We start from the raw sequence: 20,105 nt of genomic DNA on the forward strand, positions 1-20,105 counted from the left end.
ACACATTAGGATGGAGGAGAGGCTTGTGGACAGAACAGAAATGACCATTTTGCTAGGTGCAAATAAGCCAAGGCAGGAAGGTGAACACAGATGGTCTGTGGGCACATCCTAACATCATGCTGCAAGTGGCTTTGGTGTGACTGCTTGCTTTCTATTCCCCTGTCTAGAACTGGCATCCTGCATCAGAGATGTCATCCCGACACACTGCTGTGAAATACTTCAATGAAAAGCCCGTCCAACATCTCCAGACCTTCACAGGCAGGAGGTACAGTGACCAAACTCAAATCCTAGGTCACTTATGAACGCAGAGATCTGAAGATCACAGCTCTGGGATGCTACTGGGAATACTAAGAGGTTACTCTGTGAAACAGGAAGGCAGAGCTCCGGGGTGCTGTACTGTAGCTGCACTGAAGCTAAAATGAAACAGAATTTGCATAGCTCTCCGTTTCACAGAAAGTCAGTGATGGGGGTTGGGGGGGGGAAGCGGGTGACTGATCTTGGTAACTATTCACCTTCTGACATAAGAAACGCCTGATGTAGCACACAAGACTGCCATCGCGAAATCCCTGACCAAGAACATGAAGCTCCTTCCCCTCTTCACAGCCGCGTCCTGCTTCACGCCCCCAGGTCCCTCTTTCTTTGTACAAGTGATGAAGATTTTTTTCCAGGTCACATGAGCCAGGATGAAGGGGGAAAATCCTGCCAGGAACAGAGATGGGCTGCAACTTGAGCCTGATCAAGGGGAGATACAGACCAGTACCCTGAGAGCTATATAAGAATGTGCTCAGCGCAGGAGCAAACAGTTTTTCAGGTGAAGGACTCTCATGAATCAGCCATGCATGTGAATGAAGACAGCGTTTCAAGGAGGCTTGGAGCCACTAACAAAACATGTTTGTATTTCATCATCGCTACCCTTGTTGCGTTACTCATCTTTGCATTAGCCATGGTCTTAGTTGTTCAGAGGACGGTAAGCAATTTCTTACTTTATTCATTGGATTTTCTTTCTTTTTTTTTTAAATTTTTTTTAACCTACTTCTTTCCAAAAGTTACCTCGTGGCAAGAAAAATCAGTCACTGCTTCCTTTTATAAATGCACACACATGAATTAGGGGAGAGAAAGATGAAACAAAGAGGGAGAGAAAAGAACTTTCCAAAAAGCTGACCTTCCTCCATGGGCAGCCTTAACTTCTAGCACGCACTTTCTACTCTCTTATTGGAAGTGGATGGGGGCAAAGCAACTCACTGTCCTTCTGAGTTTTGTCAGTCCCATTCTTGGATGTGATTTTGAATGCAAAATTAGAGTTATAATAAGGATGACTAAAGGATATAATTGAGGTAAGGTCTGACAAAACCAACCAGTCTCTGCCTGTAGATATTTTTTCCTTCTTAAAATAAAGTGGATTGCTCTCAAGTGGACCTGGGACTGAATGGGGAATCAGTGAGAAAGTTACAACCAGAGCAGAGATACAGATAGTGGTGGATGGGTCTTTGGGCAACCCAGGCTAGTGAAGGATGCCTCTGCCCTTTAGACGATCTTTGAGGTCTCTTCCAACCCAAAGCATTCTGTGATTCTGTGCATAAAAAACGGCACTTTTAATTTTACCAGGAATGTTGCCATGATTAACTGAGATAAAATGACAGGTTAGAAGTCTCATAGGCTCTGAAATCTCACTGAAAAAAATCTAAGTGCTGAAGTACCTCCACTACTATTCACAGAATGAAAGCACCAGCACAGGGCGGCTGGAGGAAGTTGCCCATGGAAAACAAAATATGATCGTTCAGCTCAGTATTTTATCTTACTCAATTTCCCCTGTGCAATTTGTGTGTCTCTGTGTGCACATTAGCCAGAAATTAAGCCATGAAGTCTTGACTGATACATCTTTAAGCTGCGCCAGAGAGGAGTCAGTTACCTGAGATCAGTGTTCTTCCACAAGAGAAGCGGTTCGGGCAGTTAGAATGAGACATGGGAGGTTTCAAGTGATAAACAGTGGGACATTAAAGGAGATCTTTAAAATAACAGCTTTGGTAATTACAGAATTGCCACAGCTTTCCTATATAACGAGGCTTTCATTTGTACTTATTATGAAAGTAAGCATTAAATTACCTCTCCATCAGGATAAATGCAGTTACACTTGTTGCCAGAGGAACAGTATTACTGAAAGAGTCAAGGTTTTCATTTAAAAGAGTAATGACATAATTGCAGCTGCTTTGGAAATGAACTTAGATGAAGGAGAAAGTAGGAAGCTGAAGTGTGTGAGAAACACAAATAAATTTGAGCAGCAATTTTACACTGCAAGAGGAATGTGGTAGTAAAAGCATAACTTCTGCTGTTGCTCTCAGGGAGCTGAAAGACCCTCAGTTCAGAAGCAGCAGAGTCACTCTCCATCTGTGACTGGTTGTGAATTTCCAAACCAGGAAAAAAATGGATTCTGAGAGATAGGTTCCACAAAAAACTCTGGGTCTTGCTCCAAAACCCACTTTAGCTCATGGTCACACTCTCAGCGTAAGGCTGGGCACAGTCTCCTTTGGTAAATACAGTTGTGGCTGAGATGAGCATCTTGCAGTATTGACTTCACCGGCTCCAAATAGGAGGTCTGGGGATGTTCTTGTACTTAAGAGCCCTGTTGCTGTAGAGAATAGAGCATCATCAGTTGGCTTAATTATTTTCTTTGTAACTTCATGAGAGAGGACCAATATTTTGTGTGATCAGCCTCTTGGGATGATCTGTTTGTCCCTCCAGGTGTTGTCAGCTGAATTACATGGTGATCCTTGAAAACAGGGGCAATGGTGGCAACTTCATGCCCTCCCTATGCTGACATGAGATATAAATTTTTGTTCTCCTCTGTCCAAAGGAGTGTTAGAGGGTCTTAGGAACAATGCAGGTCTTGTGACCCATATCTCAGGTACCACTGCATTAAGAGGAAGGTTCTGGAGGCAAGCAGATCACACAGTCCCCTAGTCCCATTGCCAGTTCATGGAAGTTGGCTGCTTTTGATGAGTTTACACTTACTTACTTTAAGATGAAGGAAGACACATAGGAAAGGGAGAATCAAACTGTGTGGAAACAAGGCATTCGCATGACCCAAAATCTAAGTGCCCTGAGTAAGGGAAATCCAACACGAAAGACCAAAACAACAAAGCGACTACGATTCCAAAGCTGCTTCTCTAACAACATTATCCCCTGTCCCCTGCATTTCTCAACACCCCAAGATATTTCCTCTATGCCTTGTTTTTAAGAAGGGTGGCACAGCATGGTAGTGTCAGACCTGGGAAGTGCCAGTTTTTGGAACTATGTACAGCACTGAAATAAATTAGTTTCTTCAGCTTTCATCTGCAGAAACCCTTGGCTTCAGGCCATTCATTTGTCTCCATTATACACAAGTGACTTTATTCTTCTCTGGAATAAGAACTGTTGCTGTATGGTGGTCCATAGCCTTCCCTTTTCTTCTTAAAACTGTTATAAAAGTGCTAAAACCTCCACTCTTCTGCCTGCTGCATTTCGCTGCTGCCAGTTATATGTATATATACACATCTACACAGATATTTATGTATAGAGGGATATATGTAAAATCAGTGAAAGGGTTCAGAATAGATATTAGGAAAACAATTTTCACTGAAAGAGCTGTGGGGCTGTGGAACAGGCTGCCCAGGGAGGGGGCTGAGTCCCTGCCCCTGGGTGTGTTTAACAGACAGGTAGATGAGGTGCTCAGGGATATGGGTTAGCACAGGACAGGAACGGTTGGACTTGATGATCCTAAAGGTCTTTTCCAACCTTGTGAGTCTGTTATTCTGTGATTCTGTGGTATGGGACAGAAAGGGCCTGGCAAATGTAAAGTTAAGAGACGCAGACCCGAGCAAAGCTGATGCTGTACTGCAGGGGATGCTCTGTCAGACACTTAGGGCACCTACCTCTCTGACCAAATCCCAGTAAACATCCATAGTCCGTAACCTGGGGTGCCCCAGCACTGCTCTGGGGTTTGTAGACTTCACATTTTTAACCTCTGAACTGCATGGGGAAATCCTTTCAGCTGAGTTAAGGCATCAGGCTGGCAAATTGTAAGAGTCAGAGGAGGTATTTGTATTTGTTGCTTTAATCTTCAAGGCTGCTGGATTCAAAATAACGTAAAACCCCTTTAGCAGTGGGGCTGTTGGGACCAGAAATTATTCCTGCAGTCCCAAGCAAGTTCCTGCTCTATTAGGTGATTTATGTCTGCTTAAAAATAATCCTGCCCGGCGGGTGCCTGCTGGCCCCCTCTGCTGGGCATCCCTCACAAGAATTAAAAGGGGAAAAAAAAAACCCCAACCCTGAAAACTGCCCCGAAAGCAGATTTCTCACTTGTTCAGCACCACAGGAAAACCACTGAGGCATGTTAGAGGAAAACTGTGCTGTTCCATCCCCTGCCATGGGTGTTCTGTACAGTCCCAGGTATTTGCTGTCTCGAGGTGTCACTTTAGTCCTCTTTGTCTGTACTGGAAAAACTGAATTTCATGCAGGGTTCTGTTTCCTGGGATGGGCATTAGCAGATCAGTTGTGGGGACTGTGCTCTGCTTTCTGGAATCTTCACATCTAGCTCCAGCCTTTGCCTCTTGGCAACTGCAGGCCACCTACCTGAAGTGCCACTGCCTTCCCCCTGCAGCAGATTGGGGCTATAATGGTTTGAGGCTAAGGAAGCACAGGAGACCCTTAAAGGTTTGGGTTTCTTTTCAAATCTTAAAATTTCCTTCTAGGACAACAGTCCAAAGAGCTTGTCCCCGCAGAGCTTCTGGGGGAACATGCCCTTGGAAGAGCCCTGGACCTAGTTAAGCTGACCCCAGGCCAATTTCTGGGGGCTGCAGTTTGAAGGTGTGTTTTCCTGGACTTTGTAGAGGCAGATGCCCACTGCACAGACCTCTGGTTAAATGACCAGTCAGCTCTGCCACAGAATGACCCTCCAGCAGCACCAGTCTGTCTCAGCTTGGGAACATTTCTTTTAAAATGATTAAGGGAAAGAAGAAAGAAATGACTTTCACTGGCACCTGCTTATTATTTTCTCTAATGAAGCAAACTCAAATGATTCTGCTTGCTGAATAAAGGCTGAAATCCTTCAGCAGCAGCACCCAGATCACTCCAGACAGGGTGAAAACCATTGTCATGAATTCTTCCTGAGCTGGCACTGTATAATTTAAACTCTTTGGGCTCCTGCTGTGCACCAATTCGCATTCCAAATTACAACATTACACACAATGGTTTTTTGCTGTCAGAAAAGAAAGGAGTAATGCCAGCAATATTCCAAAACAAGCTCGAAAGTTTTATTTGAATATCTACTCAATTGTCACCAAAACAAATTGCATTAGTATCTGCTGTTTTCACCCACTGGGAGACTCCCCAGGTGAGAATGCAATATGTTGGTACATTTGAATTTTGTTTCTGTTGCCCTGACTCCAAAGCAAGCTGTGAGCCATCAGCCTTGTCCTGCATACCATCTCTGAGGGAGGGCTGCAAGGTGAACACCTCACTGATGATGATGTCTCTGTCACTTTATCAAACACTTCTTTACAGGCAGTAGTGGAGCTATTGCCTGATTTTGTTTAACATAATCTAACTGAGGACAGAGAATCCCCTTTCTCTCATGCAAAATTGCCTTCAATGCTCCACATAAGGCAGAAATGCTCATACACTGTGTGGAAAAGTAATTCTTCCCTGTGTCCTGAGTGCACTCCACACTTGTGGAGTGTTTTCAGCTGAGACTGTTCTCAGCCCCACATTTGATGATACACATGTGGATCCATGAGAGTTTGCAAGGAAGGGTGTCATGTACAGGACCAAAAAGGTTGGATATGCCTCTTTTTTCAAACTACAGCTCTAGGTTCTGGTTCTCCTCCTGCCCCAGCAGCCGTCCTGTGCAGCTTAGGAAGATCACCTGAGAAATCCTGTCTCACCAGATAACTTCTCATCCATGTTACACAAGTGTGGGGAGAACACAATGAACAAAACGTACATTAGAGTCCCCAAATGATGAGGCACCAGTGCCACCCCTGTCTGCAAGACACAGCATTTTGGACCAAAAGATAACAGTGCTGTGCCAGGAGCAGATGCAGCATTTCAGCCGTGGTTGCAAACGTGGTCACATTAGCCCAGAGTCTAATTAAAAGGATTTTTAAGCCTTCAAGGCTAGAATATTAACCACAAACATCACAACATGACTTCTCTCACTGTCTAGCCATATTCCTTCTCCCAACACCACACATCATCCTATTTACACACATAGTTAAGTGCTTATGTTTTAAGACCACTCTGGCTATTGTCCCACATCACAGGGATGGTGTGCCTCCTTTCTCCTAGAAGACATTAGATGTTCTGTTAAAGCTGGTACCAGCTTCTCAAATTTCTTCCCTTTGGATATCCTGATTGGGCATTGGAACAGGGTCTCCAGGGAAGTCTGACCTCAAGGAATGTAGGTGATGCTCTTAGTCATATGGTTTATTTTTAGGTAGCCCTGCGATGAGCAGAGAGCTGGACTCAGTCATCCTTATCCTCATCCAACCATCCAGAGTTGGTCCCTTGCAACTCTGGATATTCTGTGTTCCTGTGTTAAATTGGGCCTGGCCTGCTGTGTAGGCCTACACAATTAACCTAGGTCACTGCTTACCAGATAAGAGGAACTGACTCTAACCTGAGCAAAAACCACTCCCTGATACCGAAAACACTGTGGGACTGCAGGGTGTATGTGAGTGAAGGGACATGACACAGAGTTTCAAGCACTGAGGCACCATCAGTACTTCCCTCAGCTGTCAGGAGAATTTCTTTGCTCCTCGAGGGCACTGCTGGGTGTTTATGAGCTGTCAGTGACGTTACCTGTGTGGAAGTAATGCACAAGCAAGCACAGGCTTCAGGGTTGTATCTTTGGATGGCAGAGAGGTGTGATAAAACAGAAGCAAAACCACAGATGAAGCCTACCATACGTCACACTTGGAGCTTGTTTCCTGACAAGTTCTCAGGCCATGCTGGCTGCAGACAATCTCCTCTGCCATTCTGACCTTTGGGTTTATGTCCCAACAAGAAGTAGGAGGAGATGTGAAGCAGGACAACATTGTCACTCTCAGCCCCGTGTTGGGGCTCTACATCTTTTATTTTCTTACAGCTACTGTCTTCCCAGGGACAGACACTGGCTCTCAAGGGTGTCCAGTCCCACTCTATGCTACTGCCTCCAAGTTTTGCAAAATGAGGTGTTCAGGGGTTGCAGTTCCAAAACAACACTAACAAACCCCCCCCCACACACACACACATTTCTTACTGCAAGGAGAGAATTGCTGGCTGTGTCAGAATTGTAGATTTTCTACATTAGAAAATAAAAAGGGCTGGGAGGACTGAGGATGATGTTTGGATGAGTGCAGCGAGCTTGTGGAGCTGTTTGCTCCATAGCAATCCCTCACTGACCTGCAAGGCTCTGCAGGGGCCACAGACTCAGTAGTGCCTGGCACTAGATTCCTGTGCATGGCATGCAATAGAAACGTACAAGATTCACTTTTAAAGCAGGATTATGCTTGAACACAGATATGCCTGGCTCCCAGAATAACCATCCGTTCTCTTGCTTCTCTTTCAGGCAGCTCATGCTGATGCAGGGCGCATCGCAAAACTGATCAGTACAGGTAAGATACCTAACCATTACAAGTGATTTCTCTCATCTGTAATGCAAATATTGGCCAGGCACACAAATAAGCCACTTGTGCACATCTTAACATTTCACACAAAGTTTGTTCTTGGTGAAAAGCCAAGGTAGTGGGCTAAAAAAGAAGAAGAAGAAGAAGAAAGGCTTACAAATTACTCGGTACCTCCGGAAACCAGCGCATGGCTGAGGAAATAACAAGTATATCTGAATCTGCCCTGAGGTGTCTTTGCAAGACAGCCTTTTTGCCAGATGTAAACGTCAGTCTGACTATTAGGTCTTATTTTAAGGGCTGGCTCTTGCACGTGTGGGCGTAAGGTCCCTATCTTCACAAGGGTGCAGAAGTGTTAGCACACACTTCAGAACAACTGAAACTCTTCCTGGGCTTGGCCTGGAGCAGTCATGTGTTTCCTACTGGTCTGTGGGGAAAGGGGAGGACGGAAGGGGAAGGTTTAGAAGAGACAAGTGGGGGGCTGCCGTGAGAGGGACAGAGCCAGGAATTAAAACAGGCAGAGTATGAGCACAGGGAGCTCAAAATAGGAACAAATCTACGTAACTAGCCTAGCAGAGTAGGTGTACCAAGATTCTGCTTTTCCTTAGCGTAAATTATGGGGAGCACTATTTATTTCATTGACATTTCCTTCCTGATGACATGGCCCTTGGCACCGAGGATTTTGACTTCTTGCAAATCCAAGTTTATCCTCAGTCCCAGAGGACAGGAGATGCCATTGCCTCCCACTCCACAGACAGGAAAAATGAAGCTAATATAGAAATGATTGCAGAAATGGAAATTGAAGTTCAAGGTCCAGAGAGTCATAATCACGTAACTCTCTCTTCTGCAGCCGTGTTTTTGCACACAAGTGACACAATGCATCACTTGGGCAACATAGCCTCTACCTTGGATAATTTTTTAATCCAGGAATCCTCCATTATTCGGCTTGTTTCACAGCCCATATGTCTCAGAGCAGTCCCTGCATTGTCACTGTGTCCTTTCTGAGAACTTCACATCCTGCCCTTTAAAATTCCTGTTCTACACTACACTACATTACACTTGATCTTAGCCAAAAGGCCAAGGGACCTGGAGGGACCTGGAGGGACTTTTATTTCCCCTTAAGATGTCCCTAGGACATACTGATTTCTCTTTATCAACCTAAGTAGTTCCTCAAGTCTTTTTAAGCACTTTATTTTGTACCTGAAGTACCTCAGATATAATGCAGGGTCTGCACATACAATGACGATTTAAGTAAGGGTTTTTGGACAGTCACATCACAGCCCCACTTCAATGCATCCCAAACAGTGCCCAAAAAGGAGCTTTGGAAACCTAATAGGCTGCAAAGCATCAATCTCATTGCCCCTGGTCCCCCATGATGATGGAGAGTCCCCAGCAGCTGTGAGGCGGTATGACCCTAGAGCAGAACTTTACATATATATATAGAATCATAGAATCATAGAATTGTACGGGTTGGAAGGGACCTCAAGAGATCATCGGGTCCAACCCCCCTGCCAAAGCAGCTCCCTAGGACAATATATATATGTCTGTATACAGACATAGATACTCTATATACACACATATATATACACATACTTTTTTATTTTTAATTTTGTATCAGGAAGCCTGTGCCAGTTGCTTTTTTCTCCTGGCAGGTGCCAGGCAGGAGGAATGTGCAGTCTCCAGGAATGTACAAGATGCCGTTTCATTAGCCAGAAACCTTTGTGTCTTTGGGTCAATATCAATTACAGGCATCCCCTTGTTCTGAATTCTGCTGATATGTCTGAGATGATGCCATTAGTGAAAGACAAAGGTGGGAATGACAGAGAAACCCCGTGAGGCAGTAAGAGTTGCTGAAAGCTGTTTGCCACAGGTGTAAGTGCTCTACCTGCCTGTCCCTCATTGCCTGTCAGTCTCTATTGTAAGCCTCTGGCAGGGTAATAGAGCATTAAAGTGCAAGCAAATGCCTTTTAATTTTCTCTTAAAATGCATAAAGCAGGGCTAATTGTTTAATATATCCCAGTGGGTAATTTACTGAGGCCCCTCAGCAAAGAGCTCTGCCTGTGCCTCAGGCATCGCTTGCTGCCTGGTTCGCGGGGAGCTGCCGCAAGCCCTCCAAGGCCCCATCCGGCAGCTGCAGAGCAGCAGGGAGCAGAAATGCAAGAAGCATTTCAGGACAGGGACGGTGGCGAGGCTGAAGCTGCTGTGGGTTTAGATTTGGATCTGTCTCTGCCTCACCCAGGCAGCCCGGATGTCGGTAGTGTCATTTGGATGCATTTTGTACCCACCTTGTTCACAACAGGGCTTCTAAGGCCTGCGCTGTAGAAGCGGGCAAGGAAGAAAAAAAATGAGCCCTGCCGACTCAGTGGGTTGGTGCTCAGGCTTGGCCCAGCCCCATATTGGTACCGACAGGGAGCATGAAGGTACCTACGTGTGCAGAGCATCTGGGAGATGCTGATGGGGGATGGCAGGACTGTGCAAGTGGGAAGACCTAGGGTTCACTTGGGCAGAAAGTGAGCTACTACTGCATTGTAGTACAGATGGCAGTGGTCCAGACACAGCTACATCTCTGAATTAATTTTGTAATATTATAGCAGGAAAAACACAGTTTTGTATAGACCTCCAGTGAGATTGTGTTCCCTTATTAGCTAAATTCCAGCGGGCACTAAAGCAGCTTTATAGAAGGTTTACACTCCTGGCTCAGCAGTTAGTCCTCAATGGATGGGCTTGCAGGAATCCACAAGCAGTAGCTGAGAGTGATGCAACATCAGCTGATAAAATGTTTGTGTGAAAAATTCTATCAGTCTCCTCCAAACCTCTGTGCCATTGTCAGTGGAGTACATGAGCAACGGGGGGAAAGAATTAAATGCATCGTGAATCTAAAGGTTTGTGAAATGTTGTTTCTGTGGAACTGCTTCTCTGTGGAAACTCACCCACATTTCAAAAATATTAAATCATATGTTAATGCAGGCCAGTGAGATATTGTTACATTCAGTTTTTAAAGGGAAACTAAGTCACAGATATTTTTGGCATGCCAACGTCTGCAGAGGATCAGCCCTCATCGTCTCCTCACTGAGCCTCATTTCCCTATAAATTGTAATCCTGGACTGATGGCTTTGCTTGTTATTTTGAGCAACAAGGACACAATATCATATGCTGTCCTCCTTTGCAGAAGGAGAAGTACACATACACACTCATGCACACACACACACTCACTCTATATATATATACACATATTTCTGTCTGGCAGTAAGATCCATTAGCAGCTGACAGAAAGACCAGGGAAGGAAAACCACCACCCCAATCACAGTTTCAATGGAAAACAAGTTCCCTAATAAAATCTGACTCTCAGAACTTAAGATCTCACTTAAGGTGACATTCACAGCCTTGCTACCCTAGAGTAACATCAGTCTGGAATTGTCCCAGTGCAACACTACTGAAATTGCTGGGGTGTTAGTTGCAAACCCCATGCTGGTTGATTCTTTAGAAATGGGTATCTCATGTTTAGACCAGATAGATCTCTGCTTTTCATCTCCCATACGTGCCCCTGTTTGTGTGTGTACATGTGAAACTGTGTACAGTTCTGCTCGCAGGAGGTCAGGGCAGATGAGCTGTGCTTCTCAGTTCAAAAAATTTTGGCAAGCCTGGGCTTGCAAATGCTAGAAAGAGTGCACAGGCATCCTCCTAGGCAAGCATCCGGAGGAAACTGCAGCTAGACTGATTCCAGTTAGTCATAACGGGGGCTGGTTGCTTATTTAATTAATAATGAAATGATCAGTGTTGGTACAAAATGCTGAATGTTAAATCCTCTGTCTCTCCAAAACTTAAAACGCAAGTTATAGATGAATATATACATAAGGATGGATGGAAAGCTCATGAATTTATGTGGTGTATACTACACTAACAAGCAGGCTAGACGCTTGAACAGTTTTGACCTTGAACTTTACAAGTTTTACAGCACTCGGATGTGCGGTGATGAGGAGTTCATAAGAGGTTCTTCCCAAATGTGGAGGAAAGAAAGGGGTATCTCTGACGCTTACATTCTTGGAAGGAGTTAAATTACCAGATGACTTCAGTTCCCCTTCACAGCACAGAACCAGAGTGTCAGTACTTGGGCTCAGTGTGACCAGCACAGTCACGAGCAGAGCCCAGCTCTGACACCGAGCCCAGGAGAGGACATCACCCAGCTGGCACTGGTCACATCACCACGACTTCTGTTTGCAGGACACTTAGCTGGAAGGAGGAAGTTAGCTGCAGGGACTTCAAATAGTGGCTGCTGAGAAGTAAAATTAGTCCAGTTGTACTAAGTGTAGCAGAGATGGATGAAATCACCTTGCATAGTTTTATAAGCACGTAAATTGGGGACGGGGGGCATGGGAAAATTGAAAGCTCTGTGTTGCCTGCCTGTACTTCTTCACCTTGCAAGACAAGTTCAGGTTTTTGACTTGCTCTTGTTCCTGTCTGCACTCAGCCTCCACCTAGTTGTAATGCCATCTACACTGCACAGGAGTATCACCATAAGAGCGTTACCAGTGCAAAGCGAACCAGGCGATGTGATCTAACATATCCATCCATCCATCCTTTAGATCACATCACCTAGTTTCAGTCCTGAAGCTTGAGTAATTTCAGTCTCTCCTGACTCGCCTTGCAATGTTTCAGATAAAGGAATGAATTTGAGAAATAAAGCTAGAAAACAGTTATAAGCTGCCTCAGCAGAGCAAGAACAGGAAATGTCTCTATAAAACAATGTTTTTTCCATAAATTGCCTTCTCAGAAACACAGCTGATGTCACCAAATAAATGGCTCACACATACACATGCAAAAACTTGCTGACATCAATAAATGAAAGTACAGTTTTGGCAGTGCAGCTGCCTCAGAGAGGGGCAGATCTCGAGAGATGCCATGAATATCCTGAGACGGCTCACAACTGCTGGGGTTCCTGGCAGCACCAGCCTGTTTGCACACAGGCACAGTGCTTTGCTGGCTTAGCAGATGTTGCAGGACAGCACGTTCCAAAGTCTGCTTGAGCAGCAGGGGATTTTCTGCTTTATAGGGTAAACCCCTGAAATGCCACTGAGTTTCTGTGAAAATACTCTCCCTTCTTGCAGGGCACTTGCAGTGCGAGTCGGCTCAGGGTGCTGACTCTGCACGCCCAGACACTTGTTACCATTGTAACCACATTAGTTTGAAATCGGGACCAGAAGGATTTTCTCCTGTCCTGTGCCCTATCTCCACACCACTGTGGTGCCTGTACACTCAACTACAACCCTATGGTGACATGACTAACATCAGAAAAGTAGGCTTTGGCTTTTCCTTTGGGGATTTCCAGTGCAGCCAAGGGACTCTGATACATGACCTAATCATTCTTGGAGGGCAGCGAGCACCTGCTTCCCTCAAAAGTGTTTCAACTGATGAAATCAGAAAGATTGAAACCCTTCCAAGATATCCACAGCCTCTTTCTCCAACAGTGAGTGGAAAGGGTGCAATGGTATAAGTCACTAACGAGGGGGGGCTTGTGTGTGGGACCAGCATCTCCCCGATTTATCCATTCTTCTGACCAAGTACCTCTTAGAAATCAGACCATGCAGATACTTCAAGGGTCTGCAGGTTTGAAACTCTTTTTTGTACACTTAGTTTCAGGAATCCTATTAAACTTAAGATCTGTGTCTCACTCTGCATTTAATAGACTCCATCTTATCCATGTAAGGAACAGGAAATATGCCATTTGATGTCACTGACTAGCATCAAGATTTAGGTCTGTGTTTTAACTGGTCCTTCCGAGACCCTTGGGGGGTGGGTGACTCATACCAACTTTATAAAGCGAGTCACAGGAAAACTCAGGTGATTTGTCTACCCTGGGCAAGGGGAGTATAATTTGGTAAGGCTTTGCTGGAACTTATTTTATTCCTGGCATTCAGCCATACAATAAAACAGAGGAAATTCCCAATCTTCCACTTGAGTTCCTATGCACATCCCTTCCACAGCAGCAGCAGGGCCAGGAGATGTAAAGAGAGTGAGACAGTGCAATGAGAAATAAAGAAATAATCATTCCTCTAGTACAGGGTGTCCCTGCCCATGGGAGGAGGTGGAATTAGAGGGGATTTGAGGTCTCATCTGACCCAAACCAGGCTGTGGTTCTGTGGTTCTGTGCTCTTTCAGGTTGTGGCCGTGGGGATATACACAATTTTGTCTGTGTATCCACATGCCTGCAGGCAGCACGGGGCAGTACAAACTGTTCTGTACAGTCACAGGAGGGGTTAGTCAGTGCCTTTCAGTGAATGCCCAGCAAGGTAGGAGGAGAAAAGGCTTCTGCAGAGCAGGCTGGAAGGTGGAACGCGTCTGAAAGGAGATGGCACGCAGGGGGAAGACGCAGGAGGCAGGTGCCGGGATGCAGGAGCTAGGACGCGGTGCGGGGATGCAAGAACTAGATGCGGAGCCGTGGCAGCCCCAGGGTGCCGGCAGAGCCGCCCGCAGTCCCGGCCGCGGCCGTGGGAGGGAGCCGGCCCCCCGCGGCCGTGAAAGGAGCCGGCCCCGCGGGGTGATGGGGGAGCAGCCGGTCCCCCCGGGCGCTCTGCGGAGGGGCAGCCCCGGCTCCTTCCCATCCCGGCGCTTTGGATTTTGGGGACATTCCCGTGACACACGGCTGCCCTTTGCATCGCACCGAGGTGCGGGCGGGGTGCGTGGCCCCCCCATGACCATGCAGGCAGGAGCGCACGCCGCAGCCAAGCTGTCCCGGGGCTTCGGTCCGACCAGCCACCAACCGCACCCTGGCGACATCCCCATTTTAAGCGCCAGAGACACATGTCCAAAGCACCCAGAGAGCCACTTTCACAAGTATGCCCCAGCTACATCTTTAAAAGCTTCTTCCTGTAACTGCACCATGCAAGGAATTAGGTTAAATCAGGTTTACCCACACAGCATTTCTGATTGTAAGAAGGACAATGAAAAATACACTACATTTTTTTTTTTCCTTGACTAATAGTTGCAACCTCCCAGAGCTTTAGATTGTTATAAATTTACAGGCTGAGCTACACTGCTATGAATACCGTGTGCAGGCCAGATACTATCAGCCAAGTAGGAACCAGTCTCCTACGTCAACTTGTTAAAAGGGTAGACACTGGCAGGACAAGGGGGATGGATTAAAGCTAAAGGAAGGAAGAGTTAGATTAGATATTAGGGGGAAGTTCTTTCCAGAGAGAGTGGTGAGGGGCTGGAACAGGCTGCCCAGAGAGGGGGTGGGTGCCCCGTTCCTGGGGGTGTTCAAGGCCAGGTTGGATGGGGCCCTGGGCAACCTTGTGTAGCTCCAGGCCTGGAGGTTGGTAGCCCTGCCTGTGGCAGGGGGGTTGGAACTCTATGATCTTTGGGGTTCCTTCCAACCCAGACCATTCTATGGTTCTATGATTCTATGCTGTTCTTTCTGCTGCTGCTTGTCGCATTGGAGCTGCTGCTGTGGAGTTTGCCCATAGCACAGTTATAGCAAATAAATGAGGTGCCAAATGCTGACAGCATTTTACAGTACAAAAAAAACCCCAAATAAATAAATCAGGTGTGGTCACTTAACTTGTTGTTTCCTTCAGGGAACACCTCCGAAGAGTATTTAAGAATCCTACAGAATGTCCCGACCAAGAGAGCCGCTGCGTACATGAGAGGTCAGTGGGAAGCCCAGTGCAGGGCAAGAGTCGGCGGAGAGAGATTGCAGAGCTGGCTGAAAAGCACCTGTTCGTGTTATTCTAACTGGTTTTAGTGGCAAATAGCTTTTTGACTAAATGGGCATCTTATAGGACAAAAATCCTTGGCTTTCCTGAAATATGGGTGTGTTTGGTAACCCCCTTATCTGATCACGTAAAATTTTATCTTTAACTTGGTAAGAAAACATAAAGCAAGAAATATCTTCTGCACATGAACATGTGAATATACATCTCCAGTATTTCCCTTTGGATATTGCAGAGGGCCTTTTCCACTGCATTTACCTTTCCTGGGTTTCCCAAGGGCTGTGTAAGTCCTTGGAACTTTCCAATGCCCCACTTCCATGTGTGAACTCCCAGCCATCTGGCCAGGGTCCCTTCTTGGAGCTTTCTGCAGGAAAACCACTGAACAGGTATCTCTATTTACCAGATAATACACTGCTGGAAGTCACATAAGTCTGCATTCAGGTCACCAGACCTCAGCAGCTCATTTTACCTTTTTTTTTTTTCTTTCTAGTGTCCAATCCAGTAAACAGCTCAAAACTGAGCTTGTTTGAGAAGGGTATTTGTGAATACATCCAGTGCAACAGTGAAGAGCTGGTAATAAACGAACAAGGCCTCTACTTGATCTATTGCCACTTGAACTTTCATTTCCCCAACTGTTCAAACAGCCCCACCGACCTCAAGATAGAGCTCCTTGTGAATGACAAAGTCAACAGGCAAACATTATACACAAGGTGTGCATCGGAAACGTGCCAAGAAAAGACTTTTAAGACCTTGTTTCAGCTCCATTTGACATACCTGAATGTGAAGGACCGAATATCAGTGACACTTAATCATCCTAAATTCTTGAATGAAATTTCTCTTCCTAATGAAAACGTCCTTGGGGTCTTGAGGTACAGTGATGAAATGTGAGCAGCTCTCTGACTTCCCACTGCTTCCCAGACTTACCTTTCTCTGAACAACAGTAGCCTGCTTTTACTAGGCAACACTTGGTTTTAAATTTCCTATCTTACCTCATCACTAGGGTCAACAAGGAACTTTGTGAGTGTCCCAGAACAAAACCTAAAACACTGCAAGACCCACATCTGACAGATTCCTATGGTATGGCCTAGGGTAGGATTTTTGTTGGACTATCCAGCATATAACTCAGAGATCTGCTAACAGTTCCTCAAAACCATCCTGTGTTAATACAGATCAAAACAAGACCAGGTTATGGGAAGAATACACAACAGTGAGATGTTTTTGCTAATGGACCATTGGCAAGGTTCCTGTTCTCAGGAGATGGGGAAATCTTTCTAACTGAATTTTATGGAGTAGTATTTTGACGTGGTCTTTCGGAAAATACTACCACTGAAAGCTTGTAATCGAGGCTTTCTTCACAACTGGAGCATGCAACCACAACCCTGGAGTAGGTTTATAGACAGATTGTATGAAAGATGATGAAACTATTGACTCTTAGGCTGGTAGCTAAAACTCTGGGACAGGACATAGGAGATATGGGATGTACAGGATATTTCTGTGCTGCATTCTGCTATGGACTTTATGCGATTTACTTCCAAGTGTCTTCTTTTTTTACTATTTATCCATCTTTTCTATTTAAATATTAAGCTCTTTGGGGCAGAGACTTGTGTTTATGCACAGTGCTCAGCCTCTGCCCTCTCCTGGGGTTTCTAGACCTTTTCATAACAAATATTAAAATAGTAATCTACTTGCAAATCTAGCCACATAACAAAGCTCATTATGATACGTTTTCCTCAAATCCTGTCCTGCCTGTTTGACAGTGCCCTGCGTGACGCGAGACCACGCTGGTGTGCAAACACACCTCTAACGCCGGCGCCTTCTGAAAACCCAAGATTTAGATCTGAGGTCCAGACTTTCCCAAAGGCAATTTCAGATCTGGCCCTCATCCGGGAGGTGGGGTGTTTGGGAAGTCCAGAGGTTAGATGTTATTTGAGCTTCATTGGCTTACTGAAAGCTTAGGTAATGAAGGACAAGAGACTAATTGCAGGCCCTCTTGTGCCACGAATCGCAGTAACACAAGAATTTATTTGGAGTTTAATTCTTCCACTGTGGGGATGGAAGGGAGACCAAAGAGTTACCAAAGCTGGTACCAGTTCCCTCTTTTGTCATTTTCCTTCATCTCTGTGATGAAGGTCTGTTCTCACTGGTGTTCAATTTTTCCCACTTGTGTACCTGAACCTTCCTTCCTTTACATGACTAAAGCTTGGTGAGCTGTTGACATCAAAACATTTAGTCATAGTTTTATACTCTGGCTTCAGAAACCCACTGTTTTGTTATTCAAGCTTAGTTGATGTTGTCAACCAATGTAGCCTAATTTGTGTGCACACACTCAAAATACTCCTGATAGTAGTAATTTGTTACTTGTGTTATGTCACCAGAAATTGATGGTACCTATTGGTGAGGTTTCATCCCATTGACCAGCTGACTTCAAAACGCACAAGAAACTTTCAAAGGACCATGAGTAATTGATATAATTCATTGCTAGAGATACCTACTTTCTGTTTTGATAAACAATGATGGAGCAAAAATTCCTTTTGCTGTTAATGGTTTTAAGACTTTAAAAAAAAAAAACAAACAATCAGTTCTTTTTTCTTTCTTTCTTTCTTCTCTTTCTTTCTCTCTCTCTCATAAAGAAATCTATTTTTAGAAGACTCAGCTTACCCTGCTTATGACACTGTAACCTCTGCTGGGATCTCCTCACCCCTCTGGGCCCTATAAATCTCTCACGTCTCTGAAGAGGGAATTTAACCTCTATCTGTCTTCACCTCGATACACATGATTAATGCCCAGAGAAGTTTAAGCAAGCCTGGCAGTCAGGAATCATAGCTCCTGAATATCAAAAAGGCAGCTGATGAATAAAAACAAGCATTTACTCTCACCTACCACACACAGACTGTCTTTCCCTGAAAGCTTTGAATTGAAAGAGAAAGCCCATTCTACCAAAAAATAAAGAAGATCTCTACATAGGATGATTTTATTCTATTCTGTCGCCAGATAGAGAAAATCCTGACAAAGCAGTGCTAAGCTTCTCAGCCCCAGGCTTTTTAATACCACAGAATAAAGCAACCTGGCCTCTAGTCCATTGCCTCTGAGAAATAAGAATACATTATAGCCATAAAGACAGCATATTAATACTGTGCAATTTTGCCATCAGTTACAAAAACGTTAAATAGCTTTCAGTGAACCAAGGCCCTGAGCCAAGAACCAGCCTCCACACTTTCCAGCAAACTCCCAGTCACTTTGCTCTTTCATCCTTTTTCCTTCTCTCATTTCCTATTTCTTTTGGAAGGAAGTGACTTTTGACAGCAATCCTGCAGACTAAAAAGGACAAAAAATAATAATAATGTCCAGGCTGATCCTCTGCTCAACTCCAGCTCTTCCCAGCAGCATCAACAGCAACGCACGTAAGGGAACAAGCCCTTCCCAGGATTTCAGCTTCACCGTGCACAGCAGAGGTGCCTTTCTGCAGGAGGGTCCTCACTCTTCTGAGGAGCACATCTGACCCACAGACCCTCCTCTGGTTCCCCACCACACGGCTCAGCCCATGTGAAAGGTGGGGGGGGAGTACTGAAAGCACTGAAGTCACGGAGAAATGTTGCAAATGATTCCCCTTGTCCTCAGATGTGGCAGACGTGTGGCTTTCTCTGCGTCTGCTCCCCTCCTAACTTGACCAGAAACAGGAAGCAGCAGCAATGTCACAAGCAAGTCTGCTCTGTTGAGGTTTCTTGGCCCTTCTCAGACACTGAAAAAGTTGCACTTTTAGGCTGTTCTCTGCTTGGCTAAGGAGAATCTATGGGAGTTAATATATGCCACTGATAGGAAAAAAATGCATGTGATTGGCTTAATTCTGGCTGTTGTTAATTGCTGTAGAAAAATGTAATTGAATAGGGACTTAAAGAGAAGTCAATGCGATACACTTCCATCCAAGCTCACCCGGGGGCAGCAAACCAAAATCAGATCAAGTTGAATATCAGAGATTACCTAGTTGGATCTGAACGTCACCAAAGCTGCGAAGACTTTGAAACCAGGATTGCAATTAGACTTCGCAAGGCCTGATAACACCTCCTGTGAAATTGGCCTGAACCCAAACTCCTCAAAGCTTAGATCTGAAAATGAGGTCATGGCGTATCCGGCACGGATTCATTATTTAGGCTACGCAACCGTTTACTGAGGAACTTGGGAATTTTGCATTCATCTCACTTCTGGTTTATTTTAATTTTATTTTCTTCAACACATCCCACGGGGAGGAAGTATCATAGTCACTTAGAGAGAAATCCTTTGCTGTGCTGTGAGCCAAACCATGGGCTGTGTGCCACCTAAAAATGCACAGCTGTCCTATTTTAAAGATCCCGCATTGACCACCTTCTGCAAGGTAACTACCTGACTCTGTGCTCCTCTTACACACTCGGATTCCTTTGGAGAGCAAACAGCACTCTGCAAAATCCTTGGCCACTTCCTCATCCTCTTTCTATATTTTAGAATATTATTAGATACAAAAATTAAAGGAAACTTCTCTTTCTTTTTGAAGCACCTTATCCTGGAGTTGAAGTAAGAAAGGTACTACTCAACAGAAATAACCCACCAAAATAAATAAGAAGCCTGTGCTTTTTTGGGACCTCTGTCTAGGCCTTACTGACAAGTCTTTAAAAACTGGAAGTGATACAATGTGCATTTGGTACAAGTAGCAAGGGAAAACCTCAGAGCAAAGGCAGCTTCTGTAAGAGGAATAACTGTAAAAATGCAAATTGTGATGAGCAACACT

General features: G+C 45.0%; 1 protein-coding gene across 1 annotated transcript; it reads left to right on the forward strand.

Moving 5' to 3' along the window:
• Nucleotides 1-778: 778 nt before the first annotated feature.
• TNFSF8 (TNF superfamily member 8) lies at nt 779-16,234 on the forward strand (the record flags this gene model as incomplete). Its single annotated transcript, XM_084272734.1, has 4 exons — nt 779-967; nt 7,583-7,628; nt 15,212-15,283; nt 15,837-16,234. 4 exons carry the CDS (start codon nt 779-781, stop codon nt 16,232-16,234), a joined length of 705 nt encoding a protein of 234 aa, XP_084128860.1.
• Between the last annotated feature and the right edge of the window lie 3,871 nt (nt 16,235-20,105).

Source organism: Gallinula chloropus (assembly GCF_964237585.1).
Source record: "Gallinula chloropus genome assembly, chromosome: 18".
In the NCBI taxonomy this organism is placed as follows: domain Eukaryota; kingdom Metazoa; phylum Chordata; class Aves; order Gruiformes; family Rallidae; genus Gallinula; species Gallinula chloropus.